The sequence below is a fragment of the Pongo abelii genome, chromosome 19, assembly GCF_028885655.2.
Source record: "Pongo abelii isolate AG06213 chromosome 19, NHGRI_mPonAbe1-v2.0_pri, whole genome shotgun sequence".
Taxonomy (NCBI): Eukaryota; Metazoa; Chordata; class Mammalia; order Primates; family Hominidae; genus Pongo; species Pongo abelii.
Window position 1 is genome coordinate 58,457,929 of NC_072004.2, and position 26,313 is coordinate 58,484,241.

At 45.6% G+C, this 26,313-nt stretch overlaps 1 protein-coding gene across 7 annotated transcripts in view; it reads right to left on the reverse strand.

The window, feature by feature from the left end:
- The window catches only part of MSI2 (musashi RNA binding protein 2), a 429,533-nt gene that overhangs the window by 266,802 nt on the left and 136,418 nt on the right, over nt 1-26,313 (reverse strand). For all 7 annotated transcript variants that reach the window (XM_024234809.3, XM_024234807.3, XM_054535667.2 and 4 more), the window contains one exon: nt 17,099-17,191. In XM_024234809.3, the coding sequence (XP_024090577.2) occupies nt 17,099-17,191 (93 nt within the window). The remainder of the gene's footprint in view (nt 1-17,098; nt 17,192-26,313) is intronic.

A 26,313-nucleotide genomic window follows, 5' to 3' on the forward strand; every position in this document is an offset into this window, starting at 1 on the left:
AAAAAAGACCCCAAAATGATCATTCCTTGCCTATTCACTGTAACAGACCTTATGTGACTGGCAGGGGCTTATGCCTGCTCGTAACTCTCCCTAGTCCTTATTATTTGTAGCTATTTACCCCAAAAGATTTTTCCAAATGTCTTGGAGGGATGGCATCAGACAATACAATGTACCTTTCTGACGTGTGTCTACATTAAAAGGATGACTATTTCAAATGAGCATAGCCATGTCCCTAAAGTTTATTACTGATCCTGAAAATATCCTCAGTTCTATGAAATCGCTGCTTTCTTTGAGACGTCAAGTTGACGACTAGGACTATCTATAGCAGGGGATAGCAACTTATGGACCACAGGCCTGCTGCCTGTTTTTGTAAATAAAAGTGGAACTGGAACACAGCCACACTCATTCATTTACATATTGTCTACGGCTGCTTTTGTGCTACAACAGCAGAACTGAGTAGCAGGGACAGAGACCGTATGGCCCACAGAGTCTAAAATATTTGGTATCTGACCCTTTACAGACAAAGTTTGTCAACCCCTGCTGTCTATGTACTTGGAGCTACGAATGAGAGGAGGAATAATAACAATGACTCTGTAATTCCTAGACACAGGGAGGATGCAACAATTGTGAAAATAAATGGTATTTCTTTTCATTGCCTCTTTACAAAAAGGCATCTAGAATCAATACATTTGATTTGGGACACCTGATACAGACTTTCAACCAGTGGTTAAGTTATGGGTTTAGCAGAAAACCACTGACTTCAGCTGTCATTCTGTCCTAGGTGCACCTGATCCATCATCTTTGTCCATTTCCTTGGGCTGCCAAATCCCTTCATGAGCAGATCCCAGGTTAATCACATCCAGGAAGCAATAATGAGACTGAATTATAACTGAGACACCCTGACTAATGTTCGCTGAGGTTCTTTCACATCGAAAAGATCACATCTACTGTTCCACTCATGGGTCAAACAAGCAGACCTGCCTTGTGGCTTCTTGGGGGTTGAGGGGTAAGATCTCAGGGAGGAGACTGAATGTGGCAAGAAGGGGAGCATCTGTAAAGCCCTGAGGTACATCCTCAGCAGTCAGCATCTCTGGGCAAGGTGAATGCAGGCATCCAGATGTAAACTGCCTCCCTCCTTGCTCTGCAGCTGATGACAAAGTCAAACTCACTATTTCAGGTCCATGGAAGTGAGCCCTCTCCATTTGGTTCTTTCCAAAATGGGCAGGGGCAGGACTATGATATCCAGGGGTGTGTGGGGCAAGTCACATTCTGGGCTTCCTCCTCTCCTCCACCTACCATGGCAACACTGGTCCTTTACAGAGCCCAGAATAAATGTCTGTCAAGCACCTTTTCCAGGTCAACGCTCAGGCTGGCATTGAGGCACATGAAGTCATGACCCGCCTTCAACGGCTACCATGGGGAATAGCCGAGTCGGCTGAGGGAAAGGATGGGAGGCCCGGGAGAGGAGCTCCACAGCAGCAACCACCGTCCCCACCTCACAGTGACGCTGGCAGGCTCTCCATTTGCTATACCACACTGCAATTCTGCTTACCACCATCTCTGCTCCTTGACCACAAGCCCCACATGGGTGGGCACCCCACCTCACCCATCTCTGTGGCCCCAGCATGGTGCTTAATACCTAGATTGGGTTCCTGAATGCAAGGATGGTTGGACAAGCACAACCACCTTAGGACCTTTCAACAGCAGCTGATAAGAGACCTTCTTCCTCCCCCTCCAGCTGTTCCCATGATCACCAGCATTCTTAGAGCTCCTGAATGTACTGTCCAGCCTCCCAACCCCAGGAACTCCCCTAACGAACCTGAAGGTCTCCCTGAGTGTAGGCTGTGAGGCAGATCAGCCACACTCAGGTGTCTAAGAGAAACCAACATAAGCACCCCCAAAAAGGGCAACAACAAACTGAGATGCTCTTTGAGGGAGCGGTGCATTGTAAAATATGGGCGGACACACCCTTGTCAAGAAGGGATGTCACAGACAGTACGAGAAAAATCCCAGTCCATGAGAAGGCAGCAATTTCTATCAGAACAGGCCTTTTGAAATAACTTGCAAGTGAATTACAGCGGCTGCTTCCTACGGGAGGGAAAATTATTTCACGTGGCTCCCAGCCCCATGTGCCTCCTTTAATTCAAGTCATATGCAAGAAATATTTATTGAGGGTGGAAGTCTCCCTATAGGTGTGTTTTAAGATCAGGCCACACTGGAGCACTCCAGTTAGCTTTTTAAAGCTGCCTTAAAAGAACATTTTTAATGCACCATCTCCTTTGCTTTGAACTGATTTCTCATTGCAAACAAACAACCCCCTACAAATATCTGCTTTCCTCTGGTCTGCCAGGCAAGCACCGAGTGCTTGGGGACACCACCATTAAGATGGTGGTTTTCAATAGAAACTTGGCATTTATCATAGTGAGAGTATTATCTTCTCAACAGAAGCTGACAATTTGTCCTATTCCTCCCTTGAGAGAATCCAGTGAGATCACATTTGCTTCCCCTGCATGCTGTTTCTCCTACTACAACATTTCTTTGCCTGGAAAGAAAATATTGTGACTCCTTGCCATATTCACTTCATTAGCATAAGAGGAAAAAAAGCCAAATCCTCCACTTAGCCTCCCCCAACACTAACTCCAGCTGGGTTAAATCTAGGAGGATCTCAGAATGAGGACTTCCATGGTTCCGGATTTGTCAGAGGGATAGCTGTGGAGGGATGGGGGCAGAGACTGGGAGCAACTAAGAAACTGGCCCAAAAACCGTCCATTTGGCACACAGAGAGGGCTTTGTGCAGATTAAGGGAGGGAGTTTATCAGAGGGAGTGAACCTGGTGGAAGTCAGCAATTTGGGGGTTCAGAAACACGGGATGTTGGGGGGAATGGGGAGCAGAAAGGGAATGCAGGCAGGGGAGACTATCATTAAATATCCATGTGCCAGACCCTGGGCAAATGTGTATCTTTTCATTCTTACAACCCCATTGTAAATGAAATTGTATGCCCACTTAACAGATGAGAAACCAGGCTCAGGAGACATTTGAATCAATAGCCCAGGGTCACAATGCTAACAGCAAATGATCTGGATTCAAACTCAGGTCTGCCCAATTCCAAAGTTGAGAATTGTTCAACTTCACCCCACATAATCCCCCCATAACCCCACATAATTCCCGACAGTCTGGCAGTAAATGCCAACGGCATCTTCGGTTCATTCAAGAGGCAAAAATGTACCCACAAACACATTCTCCGTGTCCACAGCCAGATTTCTCAACATCAGGGAGGATTGTGCTGTGGCTTAATGTTGTTGGACCCATTTTCATTCCCCAGCCTGGCTGATCACAAGACGGCAAGTCTGGGAGAGAAACTGCCCGATACCCATCCAAGTACCCCCATCCCTGGTGCCCAGAGGATCCATAACATCTATAAGCCTAGATGAGTCAATGCTCTCACCATCTCACCAGCTTTTCAAAGTCACTGACCTACCCTGGTACCTCCCAAGCAGCAAGTCTACTGCTTTTCTTAGACCAAAGACAAAAAGAAGAGGAGAGAAGATGAAACAGAGATGCGTATCCCAATTTTTACCCTCCTGACATCCTTCCCTTCTCTGTGTCTACCCTCTACGCCAAAACCTGCCTGAGAATCTACCGACTCTGAAAAGGGCATTGCTGACCAGCTCACCCTGCCCAGATATTCCCTTAGTTCTATTAAGCTTTTGCTGTGGGCTGGAAATAGCTAAGGTATCCTGGGATGCAGAGAAATAATGGGTTTCACATAAGGAAATGCTCCAGATAATGGAATATACTCTCTTAATGCCCCATTTTAAAAAGAAAAATCCTGGCTAGGCAAGGTGGCTCATGCCTGTAATCCTAGCATTTTGGGAGGCCAAGGCAGGCAGATGCTCACCTCCTTTTAAGGCCAGGAGTTTGAGACCAGCCTGGCCAACATGGCAAAACATCATCTCTACTAAAAATAGAAAAAATTAGCCAGGCCATGGTGGCAGGCGCCTATAATCCCAGCTACTTGGGAGGCTGAGGCAGGAGAGTTGCTTCAACCCGGGAGGCAGAGGCTGCAGTGAGCCAAGACTGCACCACTGCACTCCAGCCTGGGCAACAAGTGAAACTCTGTCTCAAAAAAAAAAAAAAAAAATCCTAATTTTACCCTTTGAAACTCCTTCTCCAATGACTGGAACTTCCCTGCCCTCAGATACAGAGGATTCATTCATTCCACCACTGTTTATTGAGCACCAGCTACTGCCCAGGCCATAGGCCAGTCCTGGTGCTACAGGGTGAGTAAACAGACCCAGCCCCACTTGGTGGAATTTACAGTCAGGTCAAGGCAAAGAGACTACACATATCTGACTTCTTGATAAGCCAAGATTCCCTCTTCTGTATTCCCATTATGGATTCTCTCAGCCCCTGGTTTCTTTTCTTGATGACACAATCTGTAATTATTTTTATTATTTCCTTGCTTGCTTTTGGCTAGTCCTCCGCCACCCACACCCCATGCTTGTTAAGCTACAAGTAAGCAAGGATCTTGTCTGCTCCACTCACCAAGGTGCTCCTGGCTCCTAGCTCAGTACCTGGCATTCAAGGTAATCAAGGTCTGCTGAATGAATCAATGAACAAATGAATGATGCGTGAGGCTGTAGATGCAATGCCTTGTGGGCCTAATGAGGAAGGATGACTGTTTCCCTGCACTAAACAGTCCTACATTGCAGAGCTTTTCAAGATCGAAGCCTGTTTGTTTTTATAGGTTTTCTCCCTCTTGCTTTACACTGAGTTTATTAACATCTTTCCACCCCTTAATATTTGCTATAAATTTAAAAGAAGCCAGAAAACCAAGCTTATTAGAATCATATGTAAAGGAAAAGGAAAGAAAAACTTAAATGAGGATCTGAAAAGCTCTCCCAGGAGGCAAAATAAATGCAATAAACAGATTAGTGGATCAATATATATAAAGATATTTTAACAAACATCAGCCAAATGATACTGGGACAATTTCCAGGCAGTATCCATTACCAAAAAAAAGTTTAATTATTCGAGAAAGAAATGTAAAGAGTGTTCATCAGAAGGATCCACCCAGAAGAACTCTCTTTGGGCCCACATCGGTTCAACTCTTTCATCAAAGCCAGGGCAACCGGCAAGTCAGTTCCACAAACTGGAAGCAGCGGGGTAGCTGGATGGAACTCGAGGTACATCCCATCAAAAATTACATAAAACTGAATCGTCATCTTTATGCTGAGAAGATGCAGGAAGGGCTTTTTAGTTTGCATCATTGCCAGGGTGGGTAGAACTGAGTGGTAAGCTCCCCCACAGGACAGATGGAAAAGATGAATGAGAGAACGAGACAGAGAGAGATAGAGAGAGAGAGAGAGAGAGTGTATATAAAGGCTGTTGCACTAGTAAGCCTACTGCTAGACAGGACTAAAGTGGAAACTCCAGAGTCTCAGAGGACCTGAGTCTTCAACGTCAAAAATAACAACACCAGCTCATGTTTCTAACGTTTGTTAAGTGCTCACTCTGTTTCTTAGCAGGATGCTAACAACTATATGTGCATAGCTCATTTAATCCTCATGACAACCCTATGGGTTAAAGACCATCATTATCCCCATTTTACAGATAAAGAAAGTGAGGTGGGAAGAAGTTAAATGACCTGCCCAAGGTTACCAAGCTAGTAAACAGATGAGCTGGGTCTAATACCAGACAGAGTGTAAACAACCTATGCTCTTATTAGCAGGCAATATGCTCAGCCAGGGGGGTATGAAAACTATACAGCCTGAGGGCCAAAACCGGCAGCCTTCTGACTTTTGTAAATAAAGTTTTATTGGAATATAGCCACAACCATTCATTTTCATATTGTCTTTGGCCGTCATCGTGATAGCATGGCAGAACTGAATGGTTCTAGGAGACCATCTGGGCCGCAAAACTAAAAATAGTTATTATCTGGCCTTTTGCAGAAAAAGTTTGCCAGCCCCTATACTAAGCAGTAAACAATAGAGATTCTCAACTTTTCTACCTATGTACTCCTCCTAAAGGCAAACTACATTAAGGGACAGCCCAGAATGACCAGGAACTGATGCAGCCAGAAGCGATCCTGAAGTGTCTGGAAGTATCACAGTGTTTCAAAAAAGAATTATGCAAATATTGCATTCTGTGCCATAATATTTATTCTAATATAAAATATTTTAGACAAACTGGCCAGGTGCAGTAGCTCACACCTGTAATCCTAGCACTTTGGGAGGCTGAGGTAGGCAGATCACTTGAGGCCAGGAGTCCGAGACCAGCCTGGCTAACATGGCAAAACCCTGTCTCTACTAAAAATACAAAAATTATTCAGGTGTGGTGGCGCACGCCTGTAAACCCAGCTACTTGGGAGGCTGAGGCAGGAGAACTGCTTGAACCTGGGAGGCAGAGGTTGCAGTGAGCCGAGGTTGCGCCACTGTACTCTAGCCTGGGTGACAGAGAAAGACTCCAAAAAAAAAAAAAAAAAACAACCAACCAACCATAGTCAGAGTGACCTTCCTCAAAGATGTACCATAGTAATTCTTCCCCCTGCCCCCCGACCCCCGACAGAGTCTTGCTCTGTCCCCCAGGCTGGAGTGCAATGGTGTGATCTCAGCTCACTGCAACCTCTGGCTCCCAGGTTCAAGCAATTCTCCTGCCTCAGCCTTCTGAGTAGCTGGGATTACAAGCGCCCGCCACCACACCCTGCTAATTTTTGTATTTTTAGTAGAGACAGGGTTTCACCATGTTGGCCAGGCTGGTCTCGAACTCCTAATCTCATGATCCACCCGCCTCAGCCTCCCAAAGTGCTGGGATTACAGGCGTGAACCACTGCGCCCAGCCTTACCATAGTAATTCTATGGCATTACAAACAACTGGTCAGGGCCACCCCAAAGAAGATCACCTCAGGATAAGCAGCTTAAGTTTAACAACAAACCCAGAGTCCTCGCCCAGGAAGTCTAGATTTGAACCTTGGGCCCCACTGCTGTTGGGCTGAGGGGTCTTACATAGTCATTTATGCTCTCCTAGTCTTCCTTACCTAATTTTAAAATAGGGATTATTGTCCTACCTCACAGGGCTGTTGGGACAATTACAAGGTAAAAGATACATGAACGGTTCGAGCAAACAGGAATCCCTAAATCTGAACACAAATACCAACTTAGTTGAATGGAAAGCAGTGACATCAATACGTCCTCCCTTTTTGCTAAGAAAACAAGTCTGTTGATAAAAGAAATGGGTTGCTCTTATTAAAGAATAAAAATCACCTGAGTGTGGTGGCTCACGCCTGTAATCTCAACACTTTGGGAGGCTGAAGCAGGCGGATCACTTGAGTCCAGGAGTTCGAGACCAGCCTCAGCAACACGGTGAAACCCTGTCTCTACTAAAAATACAAAAAAATTAGCCAGGCATGGTGGTGCGTGCCTGTAGTCCTAGCTACTTGGGAGGCTGAGGTTGGGGAATCACCTGAGCCCCAGAGACTGAGGCTGCAGTGAGCCGAAATCATGCTGCTGCACTCCAGCCTGGGAAACCATAGTGAGACCCTGTCTCTAAATAAATAAGTAAAATAAAATAAATAAATAAATAAATAAAACTGTTTCCCTATCAGAGAATCTGCAAGCTCCCTTGCAAACTACTCCAGCATTTCATCTCCCTGTTGCTTTCCACACCCTTGTCATTCCATAAGAAAGCTGGGAATAAGATCAGGAAGCCCGTCTCTGATCATTCCATACTCTCACTTATTTTTCCTTAAGTGAAAAACACCTTAAATTGTTTTTTCAATACTAACACTCTATAAGCAAATCTGAAAATATTTACCTCTGCCGCCAATTATAAAAGACGGTTAGCGACCTCGACAACCCAAAATCTCTAATTTACAACTAATCTACTTTCACAAATTACATCTTCTATAACAGACCACCTAAAAACGACTTCCTGTAAACAAACCACTCTGCTGGGTTTTCTTTTCTTTTTTTTTTTAATTTAATTAAATCCTTATTTTGCTCTTTAACTACAAGAAGCTCACTTTTCACTACACTGGGGCAGAATTTTTTTTTTCAAGAGACACAGAAGTAATCCCCAAATAGTAGCCCAGAGGGGTGCACAGACAGACAGACTGTGGGTCTGTCTGACCTGCCTTCAGCAGCCACTTGCTCATCTAACACTTGCTGGCCTGTGCTCACGCAAGGCCCCATGCTGGCTGTTTACCCAGCAGCTGGATTAAATCAAGAAGGCAGAATGTAAACAGGTATGAAGTTAGTGTTCTGGAGCACGCAGGAAGGAGTATTTAAATCTCCTTGGAGGTGGTCAAGGAAGGTGTTGACCCTTTTAGAGTGTCAGGCCAAGTGTCTTGACTTCTCCAAACTCCACTTGAAGGTGACCAATTCATTCTAGTTTGCAAAGCCCAAGTTCCTAGAAACCCCCTTAGTCACAGGCAAACCCAGACAACCGGTCACCCTACCTGAATCCTGCCCAGGTCTTCTCTCTACAAGGAGGAATCATCATAATATTAAGTTGGCCTGTTGTGCGCTGGCTCACATCCTCCCTGTTCTTTTTTTTTTTTTTTTTGGAGACAGGGTCTCACACTGTCACCCGGGCTGGAGTGCAGTGGCACGATCTTGGCTCACTGCAACCTCCACCTCCTGGGTTCAAGAGATTCTCCTGCCTCAGCCTCCTCAGTAGCTGGGATTACAAGTGCCCACCAACACGCTCAGTTAATTTTTTGTATTTTCAGTAGAGATGGTGTTTCACCATGTTGGCCAGGCTGGTCTCGAACTCCTGACCTCGTGATTCGCCCACCTTGGCCTCCCAAAGTGCTGGGATTACAGGCGTGAGCCACCGCGCCCATACCCCATACTCTTTCATCTGTCTCCCACCCACTACTTGTACCAAGTAATCATCAACCTTTCATGGTAACAGCCCCTCCATCAGATTCTTCCTTCCTGGAAACATCAATGGTCACACAAACGTCCCACAAAGAAGAAAGGCCCATCACCTAGGCTGCAGAAGGTATGTCAATCAAATCCCACTTTGCCAGTAACTCGACTTAGGAAGACAACACAAAATGGAGGAAGAAATGGAAGCAGCATATACAAATTCAAATTCAATCTATTCCATCTCCTATTTATTTTATGCAAAGTTTTCCTGGTCCTTATTAATGCCAGCTTTCCCTCCGCCATTTAATCTCTGCTTCCATTTCATTCTTAGAGGCCTGTGATTATTCTAATTCAGCATTTGGATGACTTCATTTCCGCTCAAGTACACCCAGGTCAACTTGGATAGAAAAGAAAGAGGAGGAGAAGAAAAATAATCAGCTAAAAGCTATTAAATATCAGCCGTGTGCCTCATGATTGGTTTTAAAGGCAGTGGTGAGGTTAGCAACAGTCAGAAACTCAACCCTTCTGCCTCTTCCTGCATATTAACATTTTTTTCTGGGGCTCTCACTAATATGGCTTCGAATGTAAATAAAGTACAGATTGGCAGCCCACTTTTAGCTAATTCACAAATACCAAGTCTGAATATACGGAGCTGTAAAAATTTAGAGGGTGGTAACTTGACAAATCTGGCCGGTCTACAGAGAGACTATTTCTAAGAGGACAAAAGAAGAAAATAAAGAAAATGGAAGAAAAAGAAAAGCATACAGGACCTGTGTAAGGGGGTATACTACTGAGGTGGGGGGCGGGTGGGAATCTCCATATCAATGTTCACTCCACCGAACAACAGAGTTCGATTTCAATGCCAAGTCTAAATGAACTGCGCTTTCTCCTCCATAAGAACCACCCCTTGCACCCACTGGCACAAGCTTGAACCATGATTTCTGGTACACTTTCAGTTCCCACTGAACTACATCTAGGGAGAAAAAGGCTTTATTTTCTCATGCTAACAACTCCATTGTAAGTGACGTCTTCAGAGGACCCAGGAGGACTCTGGGAAGGTGAGCTGGTGGAAGTACTTCATACCGGCCCCCCGCCCCTACCCGCCCAGGGCTCATTAACTCCTTTGTGCCCAAGGGCTCCCCTACCGCTGGCTCGCCTCTCCTTGCCCCAGCAGAAAAAGTAAATACAGCTAAATCATACGAGGAAATGCGGTCAAACAGCAAAGCTGAAGTTTGAGCCTTGTTCTTCTATTAAGCCTTGTTCCTCTACCTACTATGCAAATGCACGTGGCATTTGATTAGCATAATTTCAAAGTTTTCCCAGCTTGCTACCCAGAAGGCATCCTAGTTTTCTATTTGCATATTTTAAAACACTGTTAACAGAGCAATAATAATGTCTGATGCCTTTGCCTAACAACAGCTGGCTATATTTTATATACTAAGAGGGAAATGGGAAGTTTTCCTAGAAATCCACTATTTCAGAATCTCCTTTTTGAAGCAAAAATAAGAAAATTTAAGAGAAGTGACGTTAGGGTGCTCAATCTTTAGAACTTGACAACCTTACTGGCTTCAGCCGAAATCAGTCTACGGAGGAAAAGTTCACCAGGAAAACACAAAGCTGTTTAGCAGGAGGGGTTACCTGCAAAGCTCCAGGATTATATTACTTGTGGGTAAGGCTTGTTTGCCTCTGCCACCTGGCCTAGAAGGTGGAGGAGGCAGAGGAAGCAGGATTCTCCTGTCTACTCACTGTGCTGTTTCCCACTGAGCAGCTCGGCCAGGGGTCAGGGGGCAAATAAAGTCCCCTCCCCTTATGACACACTTCCAGAGGGAGATGCTGACACAAACCAGGCAGAAGATTAATAAAACATGGGGACAGTGTTGGCTTTGTTCTGGGCTATTAGAGGAAGAAAATTTAAACACAAAAGTAGCCTTCAGCCAGGGAAGAGCACGCGCATAGTCGTTCGTGGTCCAGCCTACAATTGTCGTTGAAGAAGGTCTGAAGGGCAACACCCAGGCTCTCCAGAGAAAGGTGGAGCAGAGGACAGGGTGAGGCCCGGAGGCTGACCACTCCCCGGGCAACCCACCTACACGAACCACTTCAGAGGACAAAGCCTCACGGGAGCTCAGATGTCCACAAAGGACACACAAGACTTTTGTTTTCCAGGCCTCCTCTGAGAGAACCACACGACACAGAGCTCTGTTTATCTATGACACACATTTAAAGCAAGAAAACACTACCTGAGGATCACAGTCCACTCTCAGGCTTATTTATCTTCTCGCAGATCTCATGCCTTTTAAATTTCAAAGGGCTTTATGAGATTTTTATTCCAGGTATGACTCTCCTCACACATACAGTATCAAAAGGGGCGTCTGAGTGGGGGCCATGAACGCAGCTTTGCACCTGCACAGAAAAACCCTGGAGCTGGGAAATGGCAGGCACCCAGCGCTTCCTCGGGCCGCACTTGCCGACAAATTGCCCATGTTGGACGGATAAACGGGAAGGTCTCATTACATTAAAAAAAAATTCACTCTTGTTTTCTTTTTTTCTTCCCCCAAAAAGCTTTCACACACCATTCTCTGGAGCTCAAGTTAACTTTTATGGGCCCCCACACAACCCCAATCCGACACAAAGGGCTCCAAGGACCCTTACACCTGGTTTCTACAGGGACCTCCCACTTTGATGAGACCCCAAGAGCTGTAACTTTCCATGCCGGTTCCTGGAAGGCCTTTTCTTCCCGGCCACCACAGTGAGGGGCTGGCACAGGAAGGGGTTAAAGCCCTCATGTCAAACCACAAACTCGGGCACTGGCCCAGAAGGGACATGGGAACCAGAGCAGCCCGTGATAAAGGCCGGATTGTAGCAGCCCACTGAATTGGAAATGACTTGTAGGCCTAATGAAACAGAACTTTGGCAGTAACACAGAATGAAAGGAATGAGACAATAAAAGGCAGGAACAAAGGGTGCAGAGTCGTTTCAGCTTAGCAAAATAAGCTCACTTTGTTGTTGGGGAAAGCCAAAGCCGATTAGGATAAACCAATGACTAAGCATAAGTCTTCCAAACTAATTACACAGTTCACCATGTGAAGTATAATTGGAAGCCTCCAAATTCGGGCTGCTTTGCTTTCACAGGAGTTCTAGAAAGTGAGATTTACCTAGCGAGCTCGGCACTGAGCTGCCCTATCATTGCCGGGAACAGCTGAAAGGTGCGGAACCGCTCCATCCGGGACGAAGTCGAGAATTCATTAAGTTTAAAGGCCTCTTTTTGATCTCCGAAATCCTATAAGTGAGAATTTAAGAAACCAGTACTTGAAGGAGGGGCCTGAAGGGGAGAAGGAGGAAGCCCATGTGTGTGGAGTTTCTTTGATCCAGTGCATTTTAATTACCAGGCTGGGCTCTTCCGGGTGGCTCTGCCGGGAGAACAGTGCAGAACAGGCCGCCTCGTCGTCAGGGTCTGCACGGGCATATCTGGAGCATCATTTACCTGCCATTTTTTGGAATGGCCTATATACATCATTTCTGTGTGTATGAAATCAGGAACACAGATAACGTCCACTAAGAAACCCAGGGCAGTAAAACAAATTACTGTATATCAACGTTTTTGACAAATGAACAAAACCTGCTCCTTCTGAGAAAGATGCTGCTTGGTGGTAAAGTGGGAGGTGGGGCTTTATAAACAGTAAAAAGAGGCGAAGGGTAGGTTGTGCACAAACAAGTGACTATCCAGGCTCTCCTCAGCATGGGCTGAGTGATCTTGGAGAACTTCCTCACCTTTCTCAACATCAGCCTCATCACCTACATAATAGATCTGCCAACCATCTCACTTGACATCCTTGAGAAGCACATTGTAAAATGCATTAGAAAGCTTAGCACCAGTAACTCCAATTCAGAAACAGCGCACAGTAAAAGGATCTTCATAGTAAAACCTGGACCTCAAAAATTCCGAGTTTCATTAATTACATCTAGCCGGTGAAATAGGGAGATGAAAATACTATAACAGTTTTTCTGGCTCTTACTCATAGGATGAAGTTCCAGTTTATAAATAGTGGCTTTTTCCAAATAAAGAATCCCTTCACTGTCCCTGCGTCATGAAGTCCCAAAATAAACTCTAACATGGTTTAGACTGCTGATTATATACCATGCTTATTACTACTGACAACGTATTATTTTGGTTATAGCCTATAGATACCTTAGATTATAATCTATCCACCCTATTAATGTTTGAATACTTTCTACGTTACTGACTTTTCAAGCTTAAAATCAACCTTAGGAATAATTCAGTCCAGGGGTCAGCAAACTATGGTCCACAGACCAAATCTGGTTCATCACCTGTTTTTGTAAATAAAGTTTTATTGGCACACAACTACACGCATCTGTTTACCTGCTGGTGATAGCTGCTTTCATCCTACAAGAGCAGAAGTGAGTAGCTGCAACAAGGACTACATGAATTGCAAAGCTGCAAATACTTACTATCTGGCCCTTTTTAAGTTTTCCAACCCCTTCCCTGAGAAGAGAAGCCGAGGCCAGCAAAGGAACAACCTGTCAGGCTGTCCCAGGGAGGTCAGTCCACTGTCAGGCCCAGCATGAAGCCCTGGAGTATCTGCTGCCTTACCCTTCTCCAAGGACAGACAACCCTGGAACAGCTACCCAGGGGTGGGAATGCCATCCTCACCCCTGGGTAGCTCATGGTGACATGTGGATTCTGCCAACCTGTTAGCTGTTAACCTCAGTTGGCAGAGTCCTTACGCCAGTGGCCACGCTTCGTGACCTCATCTGAAATATAAACAAGTAACAACGTCTCTAACCTGGGGGAGAGGGGGTGTATTTTCTGGGAGGAAGGTGGAAGAAAAACACAAAAGGGTTTACAAGCCTCCAATTTAAGTTATTTAAAGCTCCCGGTGTGTCATTCTGTACCCACTCCACTTACAGTAATGACATATTTAAACTCCCTTAGCTCAGCCCCTTGATAGCAGTCTTACCCATCTTGATTGCCACCTGAAATAAACAGTTGGAGCAGCTGCCACCTCGGGCAGGATGGGATGAGCGAGAGGAGAGAGGAATGACGGCAAGGAGACCTAAAAAGAGAGTGGTACATCTTGCATGGAAGCTGTGAAAGGAAAGTTCTAGACTTGGAGGAAAAGGAAGTAGGGTGTGAATTCTGGCTCTTACACTGTCTTACCTGGGTGACCTCTGCTGACACTCAGCCTCCCTGGCCCTGACTGTCTACCTTTGCCAAATAGACTGGATGATACCAATATCTGCTGCACAGGTAAAATGAGGTGATGAATGTCCAGGTCCCCAGCACTCCGGGACACACTGAAGGGCACAATATCTTCCTGTCCTTTGCATCTTGCCCACCGTCAGTCCATCTTGGGGAATGATCAGCAGTTGGAACAGGGCACAGAGTTCAGACGCTGTTATCAGACAAGCCTGGAGGGGGAGTCCACACCCAGCTCTACCTCCTGGAGGGCTGTGGCCTTGAGTCCAAGAGACAATCCCACCAAGACCCCACTTAACAGTCTACAACATGGAGAATACCACTACCAGCCAACCAGAGAAAAATTAAATGAGATAATGTGAGTAAATGGCCTGGCCTAGTATCCCACACTTTGCACTCACTATAAATAATAAAATTACACTTCATTAAATTGCAGTTGGTTAAAGAGAGTCAAAAACAATTTCACACAGTTAGAAATGTGTGTGCACAGGGGGTGTACACATGTGTGTGAATATACTTCATGCAAGTGTGTGTGTGTGTGTGTGTGCACATTCATTCTGTTTCCTTCAACCAGAATATAAAGTACCGAAGGGGAGAGGTCGTCTGTCAATTTACCTGTTACCTCCTTTCACAACCACTGGATTTATTCACTGTACTGCTCCCAAGGCCCAGCAGCAGAGTCTCCCTGACTTTGATCATTCTGGATTCAAATAAGTTATGCCAGAATCCTGAGAGGTGGTGAGTCCTGCCCAAGGGGACACACACAGTAACACAAGCCATCAGTCAAATGAGAAATAAGCTATTCTGCAGACAGACACAAATAATGCACAGAACCTATGTATGAAAAAAAGCTACTAAAATATGAGCACTGAAGAGCATTATGGCTTTGATACATTCAAAAGCCTCTTTAGTCTTTTAATAAAACACTTGATAAGTCTGCACATCCTGCCAGAGTCCACAAACATTACTGCAAAATTAACTGGGCAGCTTCAGACCCGGCGAGTGCCATGCCAGGGAAGATGGTTTGTGACTGCTTCTCAGACAAAAGGACAACTGTTCTAAGGGCAGCAATGGTGGCCACTGTGGGCATGGCCAAAGCTTGCAGTGTGTCTTACTGGAGGCATACTGGGTCACAATGATAAGTGTTAATGAGAAAACAGAGAGGGAAACAGAAATAGAGAAAGGAAGAAAGAGAGAGAGAGACAAAAAGAAACCAAGGGTTGGGGGACGTGCAGAGATGTGCTATGTGTTGGCAAGTAGAAGCCTGTCTGGAATAACTCTAAAAGCCCATCTGGGCAGCACCGACTTTTCTGACACAAATAAGCCCACGAGATTCCAAGGCAGGTTATGGCTCGAAAAAGAAATCCCACTTCATGTTTGCAAACACTACCCCTGGACTTGTTTTAAAAGCAGAAAGATAGCAAAGAGGGCTCACCCTCCAGAGCTTTCCATTATGCAAGCCGGACCTGTCTCATTTAATTATTTCCAATCCCTCTCCCTGGGCAGGATTGCTGGGTGGGGCTGGGTGATGGACAGATCCCCCTTACTGCTTTAAATCAGTCTGGAAGAGAGAAGTGCTGTAATGTACACAGTCATCAACACACTTGGCTATTCTTTAGACCCAGCCAGAATGAATCCATCCCCAGCTGACAATACCAGAAAGGGCCATTGGGGAGGCCTTTTCAAAACCAACCTGGAAGGGTAGCTCAGAGCCACTCAGAATGCAAGGCTGGGCTGGAGGAGGCTGGCTTCTCTTTGTTGCACGGTCTCCTATCCAGGCAGAAATTAATACCAGACAAGAACATCTCAATTTTGAGGCTGAATAAAGGTCATGGCCCTCATCCCAGACAGTAGTTCACAAACAGACACACCTGGGGACAGGGTCATAGCTGCCCATCACCCTGGGCAAACCAACAGCACAGAACCTTCAGCCTGGCCAGTGGGTGGCTGTGCCTTTGTACCCATGGCAAGCACAACACCCATCGTGGGAGGAAACAAGTGACAGAGCTTAGCACGGGCACTGTGTCTTCTCAGGACGCCTCAGCAGCTCTCTCCCACGTCAGCCTTTCAGCAGGGAAGACCCAAACCTGTCAGGAGGAGACTGTCCCAGACCTGGGCTCCCATGCGATGTCCACAATTACTCAAAGATGCAGGACGCAGCCTCCTTGAACCTGCCATTTCCACAGGGGCCAGAGGAGGGTGGTATACACAAAAGCCAACAAGGGTCAGCCCTCCTAAGGCAACAGGGCCATCTGAGGAATGTGTCATCCTCAGCAAGAACCCACTCTCAAGGCACCATCTCCCTTCACTCACTAGAAAGAGGCCGAATTAAACACCTCACCCACAGTGACATGTCCTATCTGTTGGTCTGACTCTCTATCATACACACACCTTCTCACACTCTGTTTCCTGGCTGCTGTGGGGCTCTTGGGTTGGTCCCAGCCTGTTCCAGAAGCAGAGCCCAGGGGGTAATTTTACTGCTGTCTCACAGACATTCAAGTCAGAGAATGCTGACAGGTACAGGCCTCGCATCTTTTCCGAGTCTCCTTGGGCATTTGACAGGGGAGGGTTCAGCTGCAAAGGGCCCCAGGGAGTCTCAGCTCTCAATGCATTTTCCAAACAGGCACAGAAGGGAGAAGCCCAGCCCCAACCTGCAGGCCTCTAGCAGCTTCTGTGGGAGCTCCTGCCCCGCAAGTCACAGCCCCACATCCCTCCCCAGCCGCCGTCACCACCAGCTCCCAGCCCAGGCCCCATGTGGCCAGCAAATGCCCACAAAACTGCACTAAAAGGCCACTCTGTCTGCTCCTGCCAGCACGTGGGACATCACACCAAATGCAAGCCAGACTCTTCCATCTCAGCTTCTGCTGAATTTCACTTAAATCATGATGGCCAGGTTCAAGGACAAGGTTCTTGAGGACACAGCTGTAGCAGGGGCGGGGGCCATGGTAGCCTCTTCTTAGGACTGATGAGGCTACTTCTGGCATGTGCCATCCAACCCTATCCAGTGCTTACCTTGCCAAACTGCTCGAAATATTGCTTTACATCTTCCACTACTGTGTTCGCAGATAACCCGCCTACAAATATTTTCTTTGTTCTTGTGACCATCTGCAAGAAATGACAAGAGAAAGGCATGGGTTAACCAGGTTATCTAAAGCAGGGCTCAAGAGGCTGCTGAAACAATCTGCTCTCCACATTTCTCTAGGAAGGCAATTTTAGATATATTCAAGCTGCATGGCGCGGGCGTTTAGATGTCTAAGGATGCTAGAGACAGTCACTCTGCATATCTCAGGCATTCAGATGGCAACCTAAAAGCTTGAGTTTCATACAGACACAGAGACTTCAGAACCTCATTGGCCACAACACACAACTTCATTCTGATGGACTAGCAAAAAGAGAAAAATCACATGTCAAGCTATTTTAAAGCTAAGAGACGTGAACAAAACAGACCTAAATGCATAAAAACTGCTGCCCAGAAACTATCTGCAAAACCTGTCAATAAGAAATGCACACGATTCAAAACCATGTGCAGGCTGTCTACGCCGAGCTGTTTGTGCTAGGTGCTGGTATACGTCTGCAAGCAACACAGACGCTGACCTCGCACCTGGGGACCACCCTGCAAGCTCTGTCCAGGATTCCTCCTCCTGATTTCCTGTGATTCACCTTGATTCACCCTGCACCCAGTCAAGCCCAGCTAATCCCCAGATCCCTACACTTTTGTTCCTGCAGGTCCTTCTCCTTGGGGTGCCTCTGCACTCCTAAACCTAACTACGGCAAGTTGTAACCTTCCTCCAGGATCCAGCACCTTTCTCCAAAATTCAAAATAGTTATTTATCAATCCAGCCAGGAGCTAGTCCACCCTTTCCTGAAACCCCCTAACAGTGTCTCTATATCCCTGTCTTAGCACTCACTGCTCTCCACCTTGTGTGAAGTTACTTCCTCCTCCAGACAATAAGCTCTTGACTCCTCTACAAATCCTCCACCAGGCCAGGCACAGCGTCAGGCACATAGAAGCCAACACTGAATGTTTTGTGGATGTACGTGTGAAAAAATGTGGCCACATTTCCGAATCCCACCAGCTCCAAAGCCAAAGGAGTAGGAAGCTCAATGACATTAACTGCTCAGAGTGGGAACCAAAATCTTACATGTAGGAGCCAAAAATCAAGAAAATAAATTTCTTTCTAAAGACTGAGTTTAGACTATGTGCCATTTTAGTTTTACTGTCACAATAAAAAAATAAAAGGAGAATGACATTAACTGTTCAGAGTGGGAACCAAAATCTTACACGTAGGAGCCAAAATCAAGAAAATAAATTTCGTTCTAAAGACTGAGTTTAGGCTATGTGCCATTTTAGTTTTACTGTCACAATACAAAATTGTAGAATTTGATGGGTGAGGGTCTGACCAGTTTGTTGGCATATAATCAACACACAATGTCATCTGTTTCTACTGCAACTTGATGTGATGTAGGATGCTGAAGCATAGGAGCCATGGCTGCCTGGGTCAGTCATCACAGAGGCTCCTGACACATCTGCTGAGTGAATGAGTGAACCAACCCACCTCAACAGGAGCCTGAGGTGAGTGACACCAGGGGGCACAGTGGTTACCGGCAGGCTGTGCTGTAGGGTACTGGAAATCCAGCTCCTGGGTCTAACTCTGGGTGTGACCCTGGGCAGGACTCACTTCCTCCTAGGTATGAGTTTTCTGCAGCACGAGATGCTGGGCCAGGGCTCCAAGGTCCCACCTAATGCCCAGTTCCCATGAATCCACGAGCATCATAGCCATGATGCAGAGAGGCTTGCAGACTCCAGGGAGCTCTTGCTTTAGCTTAGTAGCTCCCACAGAAGACACATGCCACCATAGCCTGCTGGTTGACCCCAAACTTGGAGCTCGTAGACTCCAGGGAGCTCTTGCTTTAGCTTAGTAGCTCCCACAGAAGACACATGCCACCATAGCCTGCTGGTTGACCCCAAACTTGGAGCTCGTAGACTCCAGGGAGCTCTTGTTTAGCTTAGTAGCTCCCACAGAAGACACATGCCACCACAACCTGCTGGTTGACCCCAAACTTGAATATCCTTGTCATGGACATTCCACAGTGTTTTAAGAGGACATTGTTCTAACAACTCAGTATACCACCTACTCCCTACTTCCTCCTGCCCATTAGAACCAAGCAGTGGCTTGCTCATGTGTTTAAAGCTGGGATTGACTGTTTTTTCACCTCTTTTCAGATGAACGGGGGATTAGATGAGATAGTGCATGTGAAAAATTCTATGAAGATCCCACCACTGTGCACAGCACTGAGCTCCAAGTACCTCGCATGACCTGGTAGGCCTCTTATGCTCACTCATTATTGTCCATCTCCCTTCTCACCCATTCCTTAAGTCTCCCTGGTTAATAAAGGTCACTTGAATGGCAAAATTCCATCTAGCCCTTTCCAGATTTAAATCTGTCCCTACACTCATGAATCACCAAATTTTACTAATCTAACTTTGCTAATGTATTCATTCAACAGATACATTAAGTGCGAGGTGCTGGAGCTTACATTCTAATAGAATGTGGAATGTAATCCACTATAAAATGAAGATATAATGATTAGCCTACCATACAAGGTACCTATTAGGAGTAAATTAAGTAACGTATGCCAAGTGTCTAGCAGGGCACTGTGTAGTCACTAAATAAATGGTCAACTGACCAAAGTCAGTTACTAGACTCATCTTTCAAGCTCAGAACTAAATATGCAGCAAAAAGACACATTACACAAAAATGTGCCTTTGAAAAGGCACCTCTTACTGCCCTATTTTCTTCCACTATAATTTCAAAAACACTTTCCTGCATCTCTACATGCTTTCAGATGGGCAGAGATTCCCAATAGTTTAATTTTAGATTTTTCATTCCTTTTTTTTCCTTACCCCAGCCAAGTAATTAAATATCTGTAAAGAAACACTAACATGATCTACCAACATGCACTAGTAGAGTTCTCAACTTGAAGAAACTCTGGAGAGCCATACTATAATCTGAACCCCACGGTCTCATTTATACACTGTTTAGAGTTGGGCGGGTATACAGCAGCCCTGTCTATATTCTGAACATTCATGTAGTCCCAGAGAATTCAACAAACAACATGTCTTCATTCCAAATAACAGAAGTCAACAGATTGTTCATTCCCTAGTAACTGGTGAAATGAAAATATCTCTTCATACACCCTCCACCGTTGCCTTATAGCCGTAAACCTGCCTAGACAGAGCCCTAAAAACAGAGGCAGCCATTCAGCTATAAATCTACACAGTCCCCAAAAAGCCTTTAAAACACTTTTTTAAAACAAGGATGAGAAATTCCAGGTCCCAGACAATGCACCAAAGTGTCCAAGTTACTAAAACATCCTCTCCAGGGACCAGCTCAGATACAGTGATGGATCCCACTCCTCAGCAAACACTGAAAGAAACTGTTTTAATCAAAACCTTCCAAACATGATAAGGCCAGTGGAAACATGGGCAACCCTTGGTTAGCTGCTCACCAGTGTCTCGGCTTTAGGAGAAGGGGGCACAGCTGTGGGGGCGACAGGGCTGTGCACAGTGACCTCTCCCGCCAGGGCCATGCTGGGGGAAATGGAAGTGATTTACTTTGAGAATGCTGCCAGCATGACTGCCAAATGGACTGTGGCCTGCTCCACAATTTGCATGCTGGTGAGGGACACGGGAGGCAGAGAACCCTAGAGTCACACATTCTTCTCTCGGTTTCCTTGCCATCTCCATGGCTACTGAGGAGGGCAGGAAGGGGATGGGGCTGGGATGTTGTCTTGACTCTCAGTGAGACTAAATGGAGGTCCTCGAATTCCCATCAATACTATGCAAGGTTTCTATGGACATGTGAGGGTGCACACACATGTATATGCACATGCATGGGTGTGTGTTTGGGTCAACTCCAGTCCCACTCCTTGAGTCTTGGCCTCTATTTGCCTAAGGAACCATTCAGTATCCCTGGAACTTTAAATCTGGATACAGTGAGCTGGACAAGGTTCCCAGGCCCCTGGGCTCTATACTCCTTTTGGGTTATAAAAAAAAAAAAATCCTCTTTACCCAGTGAAGAGAGAGCCACCTGTTTTCCTCCTAGGATAGGCCCTTCAGGTAATTGTTTCCTAACCTGTAGCCTTAACACCAGTAGAGTACCCATATAGGGTACAGGGAAGCAGTCACTGCATCCCAAAATGCTCAGATGGCCCCACTCAGCTCCACAGTGAACTGAGATGGAGAGCCACCCATCTGTTTCAGGGAGCTCAGTCCAAAATCCATTAGGAAATTGATCTTAAATTTCCTTTGCTTGGAGTTTTTAGTGGAGAGGTTGCAGATAACATTTTGGTATGTGAGTGCTTCCCACCATTAGAGACACCAGATACCTACCCGACAGCCTTGCACCATGTGGGGACAGCCCCCTCTCCCAGCAGGCGCCCCTCCTTTTATGGTTTAAGGTGTCACTCTGGGAAGCAGGAGGTGTCCGTGTGCATGTGTGCGTGTGTGCGCTCTTGCCCGTGTGCACAAAGGGCAGTGGGGAGTGTTCAGGCTCTCACAAATCATTGCTGGAAAGTTCTGCATCTAGACCTGTAATTTAACTAAACACCGCTGCTCTCCACATACCCCTTGGCTCCATAAAGAAAACCCCAGCACCCATTCCAGTTCGGAAAATTGCTGTTTACACGTAAGAACTGGCCAAAGCCAGTACTAACCAGAGCTGCAAAGAGCACTCCACCTCCCTGCCTCTAAACAGAGAGCTGGCTTTTTAAGTTAAAAAAATTCCCTTTTAAAAGATGTGTTTCCATCAGAAACGGTCACTAGGAATGGGACCACTGTTTGTATTTTTATAAAATAGGATAAAGCAAATGTGTGTGTGTGTGTGCGTGTGTGTGTGTGGTGTGTGTGTGTGTGTGCTGTGTGTGTTTTGTGTGTGTGTTGAAGGCAGAGTAGGGTAAGGGGAGGTTAGAAAAGAGAAACTACTTTTAAAAATGAGATTAAAGGGAAAACTTAATTCCAACAGCACTGGCCTAAAGATATTCATTATCACACAAGGAAAACAAAAACAAAACAAACACCAAAAAAAACAAATATTTCTTAATCAGAACAAATACATGAAAAGGCAGGAAATGGCTCTGGAGAGCCTTAAATGAGTATGAGAAAGGCCCACAGAAATTAAATCAGGTCTGGCTATTACCATGTTCCTTAAAAGAGTTCAAATTCCCTGTGATGAAAAAATGTAAGCCATCTTCACTCCCCAAGAACACAGGCTTGTTTGCAGATGATGCCTCATCTGTGGGAACCCCAAGGTGGAAAAAGCCCAGGAAAGATGTTAAAATGCTAGCACTGGGTAGGATGCTACAAACCTTCTAGTTCATCCTCCCCATTGTGCAGATGGAAAAGTCAAGTCAATGAGATGACTTGCGTGCTAGTTAAAGGCAAGGCAGGTAGTTAGGAGGACAGCTTTCCCAGGCTCAGACAAGGGCTCTATTACCCCATCCTGTCCAGTGACACTGAAGAACAAAAGTGCTCACCAAATTCAGAATCCAGGATGAAATCCCATGTATCTGCCAATATGGCAGTCTTCTCCTATCAGTCTGCATTTGAGAATTAAGTCCAATCTTTGTATGGCAGACCCTCGAGCAGGGCTGCCTGAGATCACAGAACTCCCGAACACCAAGTCTCCATTCCCCAAGGTGTTTCATTCAAGGGACCTGCCCTCTAAAATCCCTACTTCTCCGCATATTTTTCTCATCCTCTCTCACCCTCACAACTGCCAATACTACCATTCTTGCCACCACCAACTCCACCACCATCACCCTCGGGGCCACCCTCCTGCCAACTTCATCACTACCATAACTACTATCACCATCACATCTGAATCCAGTGGCAAACTTACTTAGCTTGCAAAATCAGAACACAGGTCAGGTATTGGGCATCTTCTCCAACTGTTTCTAGGATCAGATGTGGAAAAGAGACTGGGGTGGATCAAAGAGTTCCTCCAAAATTCGTGTCCATCTAGAATTTCAGAAAGTGACCTTATTTGGAAACGGGGTCTTTACAGATGTAATTAGTTAAGAATCTTGAGATGAAGTTATCCTGGACATAGGGTAAGCCCTAAATCCAGTAATGGGTGTCCTTCTAAGAAGAGGACAAACAGACACAGAAAGAAGGTGGCCATGTGCAGATGAAGGCAGGGCCTTGAGTGATGTGCCTGCAAACCAAGGAACACCAAGAATTGCTGGCAACCACCAGAAGCTAGGAGAGAGGTATGGGACAGTTTTTCCCACAGAGCCTCCAGAGGGAACCAGTCCTGCTGACACCTTGATTTCAGACCTCTGGACTCTTGAACTGTGAAAGACTATATTTTTATTTCTTAAATCAATCAGTGTGTGGTAATTTGTTACAGCTGTCCCACAAAACTAATACAGAGATCTATTTGGGAGAAGCCCAAGGACACCACTGCCTTGACCTCACCTTTTTTTGGTGACAGCAGAGCCACAGTCCACATGGAAACTCTATCAATTATGGGGGAGGAAGGCATCACACCCACCCAAGCAAGGCAAGTCACGCCCATCGGCAGAGGCCACAGGGAGTACATCTCTGCCTTAAATGGTCAAATGACACCTGTCTTGAGGTGGGGAATGAGAAGGACAAAGCCACCTGTAAGGAGAAGCAACCCAAAGGTGACACAAGGATTCAAGTTCCTCTGATAAAAACACATGATGAAAGTAAGGCCAGGGTTTACACAAGGGCAGGCTCCTGCCTAATAAAATCTGAGATGTTGAGATATACTTTTCCCCTATGGAAAAGCCCTTTTACTGGTGTCTGCTTCCCTGCCTAGAACTCTCTGCCCTCACCGTAGATCATCTGTGGGCCAGGCCTGAGCTATGCCCTTCCCATGAGTTGCCTGACTTAGTCCTCATGTCAATCTTATGACAGGTCCCAGCCACTCTTCCACAGATAAGGAAACCAAGGCTCAGAAATGTTAAGCATCCAAAATCAAACAGCATATGGAGTGACAAATGGAGAATCTAAATTTTGCCCTTCCTATTCACTGCTCTAACACCTTCATTTGCTACTGTGTCTTCTTCTTTCTTTCCATAAGAAAAAAAACAATTGGAAAAAGGGGAGGATTGAGGAGCAGGTATGTCTTCACCTTTTCTAATTTTGCAGCAAAGATGCAAAAATGACAAGCCAGATCTTCCTAGTGGAAATTTAAAATGGTGCAGCTGCTTTGGGAACAGTCTGGCAACTCCACAAATTATTAAACATAGCATTGTCTGTCAACTCCACAATGATTAAACATAGCATTACCAGGCTGGGCATGGTGGCTCACACCTGTAATCCCAGCACTTTGGGAGGCCAAGGCAGGTGGATCACCTGAGGTCAGTAGTTTGAGACCAGCCTGGCCAACATGGCAAAACCTCGTCTCTACTAAAAATAAGAAAATTAGCTGGGCATGGTGGTGCACGTCTGTAATCCCAGCTACTCGGGAGGCTGAGGCAGGAGAATCACTTGAACCCGGGAGGCGGAGGTTAAAGTGAGCCAAGATCATGCCATTGCACTCCAGCCTGGGTGACAAGAGTGAAACATCTCAAAAACAAAGAAATAAATAAACAAACATAGCGTTACCATATGATCCAGCAATTCCACTCCTTAGTGTATGCCCAAGAGAAATTAAAACCTATGTCCACCCAAAAACTTTTACACAAGTGTTCATGGCAGCAATAGCCAAAAAATGGAACAACCCAAATATCCATCAACAGATGAATGGATAAACAAAATGTGGTACATCCATAAATAGAATATTATTCAACTGTAAAAAGGAACGAGGTACTGACACATGCTGCAGCATGGATGAACCTTGAAAGCGTTATGCCAAGTGAAACAAGCAAGACACAGAACACCACATATTACAGTTTGGGTATCCCTTATCTGAAATGTTTGGAACCGGAAGTGTTTCAGAAATTCAAAAATCCAAAATCTGAAATGCTCCAATGAGCATTTCCCTTGAGCACCATGACAGCACTCAAAAAGTATCAGATTTTTGAGCATTCTGGATTTTGGATTTTCAGATTAGGGATCTTCAAGCTGTATTTGATTCCATCCAAATGAAAGTCCATAATAGGGAAATCTGTAGAGACAGCAGGTAAATTAGCAGTTGCATAGAGCCGGGGGAGAGGGAGGGAGTGATGGCTAAAGGGTATGCAGTTTCTTTTTGAGGTAATAAAAGCGCTCTAAAATTGACTGTGGTGATGGGTGCACATATCTGTGAATATACTAAAATCCATTGAATTGCACCATTTTAAATGAGTGAATTATATGGTATTTGAATTATATCTCAATAAAGCTGTCAAAAAAATGACAGGCCAGAGAGATCCCTAAGCCAAGAGTCTGAAGGCAAAAATGACTTAAAATAAACCCACGTGTCCAAGAAAGTGTGCCTGCCCACCATTCCCACCACTTCGTCTCTCATCTAATTCCACAGGCCTCAGGTCACCCACAGTTGACCACTGGAAAAAGGTATAACAATATTTTACGTTGCCAATTGCTAAAATTAATTTAACTTCAAAGGAAACTAATTACAAATATAACCCCAAATGTTCCTCCAAGCTCTCCCTCCCTGTATATAGCTATTAGCCAGAGAGCACCAAGGTTCAAGCTACAATTTGGCATTCCCTCTAAATAGCTTTAAAATTGGAAGGAAAAAAATAGTCCTTGCCTATATGGAGCTGGAATATAATTCACACACAATTATACAACATAGTCAGGGCACAACGTTACCTCTGACTAAAACAACAGAAACTCACCTACAGGAGAACGTGACCTTGTAATGAAATGATCAGGATGCTTCGGCTGGGAGCTGAAGCTTCCCACCCTCATCTCAGAGTTCTCTACCTGGCTCCCTCCTAGGCTAATTTAAAAAATACTACTTCCTCTTACCCTAGGGAAAAAGCCGCAGCCACAGGGGTGACCTGTCCACAGATTAGTATCAGAGAGTAATGTCCTAAACAGTAGCACTGACTCCTATTGGGGGCTGGGGGAGGTAACCGACAAAGGTAGAGAGATGAGGGCTGCCTTGGAAAGCACAGGAAATTAAGGATCACGATCCCTGCATCAAGCGCTGCGGAGCGAGGTGGCTGGCTAGCCGTCATTCCGATCACAGGCACCCAGGCTGCTCTGCATACGCAGGCGGTTTCTCCATCACTCCATCCCTCTGGGA